The following is a 6,560-nucleotide window of genomic DNA, read 5'->3' as shown; positions in this document are numbered from 1 at the left end:
CGTGTGCTCTTCCGATCTTTAATCGGCCATTTTGAATCGGCCATTTTTAAATAAAATCACTATTTTTTTAAAAATAGCCACATAATTCATCTTTAGGATGAGCCCAGAAAGAAGTCTATATCTTTATTTTTCTGGAAGATATGAATTTTTAAACATTGGGGAAAGAAGCTTCAACGCCGGTAACACCGCAATTTTAAGATAGGAAACTAATCATTTGTAATATTTAAATTGTTAAGTTTTTGAAAATTGAATAATTATTATTTTTACCTTATTTTTAAAATGGCATTCTTCAATGCATGATATTCTATCCAGATTCGTGAAGCAGCGCAAGCTTTGCTGCTTGCCGAGTTAGGCAGGATGGGCTCAAAGGGTCGCAAAGCACTTGTCGATAACTGGTCACAGTATTTGCCAATGTATAGCACTCAGGAACCGATTGCGCCGCAACCGCAGAGTCAAACTTCGCCGGCGGCCGGAAGTCCGGTACCACCGTCCGAGTCGCAACCAGAGGAAGAAGATGAAGAAGAGGAATTAGCCGAAGGTGAGCCCATTAAATCAAGCTTTCACCTAAACAAATAATAAGAAAAAGATGTGATGGAGATTAACATACATACATACATACCATACGTACATACATACATACCATACATACATACATACATACATACATACATACATTGTGTGTGTTGAGAATAAAATTAAGAGTAAAAACTAATTTTTCTCGAAATAGAATTAAGTTTAGCTAGGAAGCCATCGAGCGTGGCGGAATTGAAACGAAAACAAACGACGGCGGTGGTGCTGCTGGGCGTGATAGGGGCTGAATTTGGTCAAGATGTAACTACTACAAATCAAAGAAGGGACAACGAGCAAAGACGGAAGAGCTCGATTGTCGAAGGCTTTGGCATAGGAAATAATAATCTCGCCAGACATACCAGCATGGCGCTCACTCATTTATTGCACGCGCCTCATTCTCCCAAGTTACCGTTGCACACAGCGTTACGAAGAGCCGCGATTGATCTTATTGGTAGAGGATTCACCGTGTGGGAACCTTATCTCGATGTGTCCAAGGTGAGAAAAGTAGTCTGAAGAAAATGTTATATTTCATTGTGCGATATCTCTTTTTAGATTTACATTTTATTTTGTGCCGTTGTTTAAATAAATTTTGCTAAGATATTGATAATAAAATATTACTATTGTCGAATAAGCTAAATTGAGTTTATTGTAAAATCTCGTTTTATGTTTATTATATATATACATCAAGTATAAATGTGTGTGTGTGTGTGTGTGCGTGCGTGCGTGCGTGCGTGCGTGCGTGCGTGCGTGCGTGCGTGCGTGCGTGCGTGCGTGCGTGCGTGCGTGCGTGTTGTATGAAATTATCTCTGTTATTTTTAACGATAAAATTTTGAATCCTGTTTCTTAATTGCATAGGTTCTATTAGGCTTATTGGAAATGTGCTGCGATGCTGACAAGTTGGTGCCGAGTCTGACATATGGCCTTCCTCTCACGCCGCAAGCCGACACTTGCCGCACGGCACGTCATGCTTTAACACTAATCGCTACCGCTAGACCAGCCGCTTTTATCACCACGATGGCTCGCGAAGTAGCCAGGTTTAACACTCTCCAACAGAATGCTCAGACCTTGAACGTCAATCTGGGTGCAAGTGTCTTGACCAGGGCAAAACCAGAGATTCTCAGGATTGTCGAACAATTAATTGACAAGATGCAGAGTGAGATGAGCGATCTTCTTGTGGAGGTATTAATCTGGTTTTATCCTTTAAGAACAAAGCTAACTATAACTATAAAATGTAATCTACGTAATGCGTTTTGTACTGTTTTATTAAACAACAATAATATAACCGTGTTTATTAATTTTTATGTATTAATTGCGTTTGCAGGTCATGGATATTATTTTACATTGCCTTGATCCAGGTCATCTGAAAATGAAGCCTTTGAACGAAGTATTTCCGGCAGTATGTAGATTTAATCAAGTAAGTTCACACGCGCGTGCGCGCGTACATGATTAAGATGTTTTTATGACTGAATTGTTACTATTTGTTATGATTGAATCTTGCAAGTTAACATTATAATTTTATGATTAAAGTCTTATTGTTTATTAAAATTTTGTCAAGTTGTATAAAATGTCCTTTTATTGTTTCCAATATGTTAATCTACTACATGCTAATCGTATATAGTAGATTAACATATTGGAAACAATAAAAGGACATTTTACACAACTTGACAAAATGAATTTTACTATAATATATAATATATAATATATATGTATAGACTGTTTTACAAATTATTTTTTAAATTTCTCATTTACAGGTCAGTCATTGTCCAGCAACACGCAGGATAGCGGTAGGTGGTCGCGGTGGTCAATTAGCATTATACGAATTGCGAGGTAACGTCAAATGTCAAACCGTCCCGGCTCATTCGGCACCAGTTACCGCATTGGCGTTTTCACCAGAAGGAAAGTTTCTCGTCAGTTATTCTTGTTCCGAGAATAAACTATGTTTCTGGCAGGTAATCGCAAACACAATGTCTAAATTTAAATGTTCTTATCGATATTTATGCTTCTGCTGCTTTTATCAGTAATAAATTGTACAATTATATAAACAAAATTTTAATAAAAGATACGATGTTTCGCTGATTTATCCTGAAAACGCATAATCGGTTTTTTTTTCGCCATTTTCCAGCAAACCAGCAGCGGCATGTTTGGCCTGGGCAATTCGCAAACCCGCTGCGTCAAGTCCTACAGTACCGCGCCCATCAATGACGTGGCCCGTTTGAACCCAATGCGTTTGGCACGGCTGATTTGGATCAACAATCGTACGGTTACCTTAATGCTCGCCGATGGATCGGAAACACGCTTCAATGTTTGAACATCGCACGAGATCAATCTGGAGAGTTGTCAGCTTCGTTCAGCAAGCAGAAGCAACTTGTTTGCCATTTAGCGTCAGTTGCATCAATTGAGCCTGGTTTATATAATGTTTTCTTCGTTGGCAGACTTTACAGAAGTACTAAAGATAGTCAACAATAGCAGCAACTCTCTGTTTTCGACGAGCAAGCTAATTTAGCAGATTACATTTTCAAAGAATGCTGTATTTTATTGGCAGATTCACTGAGAAGAGAGTAATTAAATTACGTTTTTAATAAATAAAAATTAAGCGATGTGTACATATGCGGCATTAAAAAGAGTATACCAACTTGAAGAGAATACTGCATATAAGTCAGGCTTCAGCGCTATTTATTAAATTCTCTCTCCTTGTTTATAACATTAAGAAATGAGAATATATAATTTTAGGAGTTGGTCTAATTGAATCGCTGTCGGTACGACTTTAGTCGAAATAATTCACGTGTAAGCTAGGCGCACTGTTTTCTACGCGCTCATTGCTACTTAATTGATAATGTTAGCATTGAATAATTGGATTTCGTGGTGTTTCACATTGTATACATCCTCGGTATATGGCTGCATCCGAGTCCAAAAAAAATCTAACCTACGACACTTTCTCCTCTTAGATAAAATCAGAGCCAGGCAGTCTAATTTGGCACTATCCGCGCGGTAAAATTACAGTTCATTGGCAATATAATTTCCTACGTAAGTTATGCAGAGAGAGATCATACTACGTGAATTTGTTCCTGCTAATTCTCCGGAAGTTGCAGCGTCTAATGCAGATATATATATACATATATATATATATATATATATAGTTTGTTGCATAGCTGTAAAATTTTAGTTTTATTAACGATCCGATATTATATAATCATAATTCATACGAGTAAAGATAAGAGATAATTTCCACCTGGCTTTGTTAAATTGCAAAGTCACGAAAGAGAACATTATTCTATTGTATTTTTATCCTGTACATATTGCTTGAAAGTATACTGCCACTTCCGGCGGATTAAACTCAAACATATCTTTTCGTTAATTTTCTGGGATCCTTCGAATCATCCAAGTTGTTAGATCCTCGTCATCACGTGTACATTTACGGATTCGGACATTAAGATTGCATTATTTCAAGATCGTGCATTTCTTGATTTAAGTAAATATGAATAAGAAAAACAGTAAAACAATATATACACATATAGCTAAGATCGAATAATGAGAGAGGCAATAAAAATTCTTGCTTTGCTCGGAGGCTCTCTCACTTCTAATATCCGTCACGCTAATTTCACGAATATCCCATGATTGACTAACCGATATTAGTATTTATTTTATCACGTAGAATAGGGTGAAGTGTTGCGATAGTATCAGTTCTTCGAGATTGATCAACTTGAAGACACTTAAAGACACTGTATCGCTGCTTTTCTTTCATCTGCACCCCACGAACGCGAAGATTCCCTTTGTTTGTAAGACAGAGCGTGCTTGGGATACACACTTAGGATTAACTTTATGTAATTTTTATTGTATTTGCAGTATATAGCATGCCACACAAAAACGTTTTGTATCGGATGTGTAAGTCGCGTGCAAATCTTCCTTTCTTTTTTCGTAATCGATTGCGGAAAATGTTTTTAGGATCAACAATGTTATTTATTTATAATTCTGTAGTTTAATTCTCTCATTTCTGAGATGCGTAACTTAATTGTGATTCACTCCTCATCAATCTTGTGTGATTCGCAAAAAACTATATGATTCTCTTGTTGAGCCTGCGAATATCTGAAATGGAACGAACGGCAAATCGACAATATAGTTTCAGTATTCCCGATTGATCGCGCACATTATTCTTATTTCTCTTGAGAAGATTAGCAAGAAAAGTATTGAAGGACTATGTGGGTATACGTAGCTTTAAACAATTACTGTGTTCACGTATCGTAGAGCAAAGTAAAATAATTGCGTCAACAAGGATAATCTTTAGTTTATATTATTTTGGAGAATCGTAATTTCAGATATTAAAGTTACCATGAAACGCTTCAAAAACATGTTCCTATTAATTGTGTATTTAACTATCGAATACGGTCCCATCCGCGTGTGACACTCGAATTTTATTATTTTAATGTACATATATGCATACAGCTCATAAAGCAATTAGTAACTCTTCAGTGGATAATGCACAGTTCAGAAAATAATTACTCTTCTACATAATAACATTTCTTAAGTTAAAGCATCGACGAGATACTATTAAACACCGACATTCTTATTATACGCGGGCAGTTGGCGTGGCTGTTTAGTAATTGTTAAAATTTAAGCAATTAGTCAATATAATATAGTATTAATTTTATGATTTTATTATTAGATCAATGTTTTTTAGAGTACATTGTATTTTATCTGTATTACATGTTGCTGGTATAATAGTTCTAATTTTATTTGAAACTACATTTTTATAATTACCATCCATGTTTGATTATCCAGAAAGATATATAGACATACATATGTATAGTAATTAGCAGTATGTAGAAAAAAAAAATTATAACTTTGCGGTAATATATATAATATAGCTTTATATAAGTATTCATACTTATTTATAAAGCATTTATATAATAAAAATAATGATTTTAATATATTATTCAAATATTTATATTAATAATCGTAAATTCAATTATGTCAAAAGTCGATAACATCGACACTGCAATTGCCCTCGGGACTCTTTGGCCGGCACGCAAAAATTTACTCAGAGTTGACGATCTTTAACAGTATGTATATCTCGTCGGTGGTTAAGGCGATATTAAACTGGCTCAACTGGCCCTCAATTGTGTATCTTGAAATAAGGTGAAAATGACAAAAATGAGCAAATTCATTAGAATATTTATAATTTCATTGACAATTTCATCGCCAAAAAAATCGCGCAGTCAGATATGAAGAGAATAATCTATCATAATTGATCCATTTCTTACGGCTTAAGGCTTACTACACAGTTATTGTGTTTCGGAATATAAGGGCTTATTCAAACTTGCATAGCTGCATAATTATATACATAAAGAAAATTATATCCAATTGCTTTTTACGTTCGTTCTTAGGGAGAATTCACACTTTGACAAAAGTACAGAAGAGCAGAAACGCCAGAAACCAATTAGAACTCGCTCTGGTAGACTCGACTGTTTTAGAGTCCTAGATTATCAGAGAAGCGCGACCGGTGTTACGAGTCCTGATTGGACTCGCAAATGGCCAATCATAAGATTGATTTATCGCTATTATAAATGGCTACCGAATAAATCAATCTTATGATTGGTCATTCGACGCCATTTTTAATATTTTCTAGTACTTTTGCGATACTGCCATAAGCCGGTCGCGCTTCTCTGATAATCTAGGACTCTAGACTGTTTTAGAGTCCTAGAGAAAACAGAGATGCGTCTTGGAAGGGTATGGTCTGATTGGCTGTCTAAATCACATGACAAAGCACCAATCAAATGATCAAAGCGACCATTTTAATTCACTATTGCACCTAATGCATCAAGATACAGCTTTGTAAAGTATGTACAATATAAATTATATAGAGAAAAATTAAGACAATACAAAGTGTTGAAATGCAATAAAAAGCTATTATTATGGTGAAGTATTTTCTTTTTGCATCAACTGTCATCAGCTTATAAGGCTAGGAGTACTTTACTGAATTAAAATGGCGGTGA

At 35.6% G+C, this 6,560-nt stretch overlaps 1 protein-coding gene across 9 annotated transcripts in view; it reads left to right on the top strand.

Annotated features, from left to right (window-relative positions):
• The window catches only part of LOC105459102 (WD repeat-containing protein 7), a 19,003-nt gene extending 15,691 nt beyond the window's left edge, over positions 1 to 3,312 (top strand). For all 9 annotated transcript variants that reach the window (XM_011704816.1, XM_011704818.1, XM_011704817.1 and 6 more), the window contains 6 exons: positions 313 to 538; positions 728 to 1,065; positions 1,426 to 1,749; positions 1,892 to 1,984; positions 2,322 to 2,519; positions 2,693 to 3,312. In XM_011704816.1, the coding sequence (XP_011703118.1) occupies positions 313 to 538; positions 728 to 1,065; positions 1,426 to 1,749; positions 1,892 to 1,984; positions 2,322 to 2,519; positions 2,693 to 2,878 (1,365 nt within the window). In that variant the 3' untranslated portion in view covers positions 2,879 to 3,312. The remainder of the gene's footprint in view (positions 1 to 312; positions 539 to 727; positions 1,066 to 1,425; positions 1,750 to 1,891; positions 1,985 to 2,321; positions 2,520 to 2,692) is intronic.
• Positions 3,313 to 6,560: the final 3,248 nt, after the last annotated feature.

The sequence above is a fragment of the Wasmannia auropunctata genome, unplaced genomic scaffold (genome assembly GCF_000956235.1).
Source record: "Wasmannia auropunctata unplaced genomic scaffold, wasmannia.A_1.0 LD334208.1, whole genome shotgun sequence".
Taxonomy (NCBI): domain Eukaryota; kingdom Metazoa; phylum Arthropoda; class Insecta; order Hymenoptera; family Formicidae; genus Wasmannia; species Wasmannia auropunctata.
Note: the sequence above shows the minus strand (reverse complement) of the source record. Positions and strands in the feature narration are given on the sequence as shown.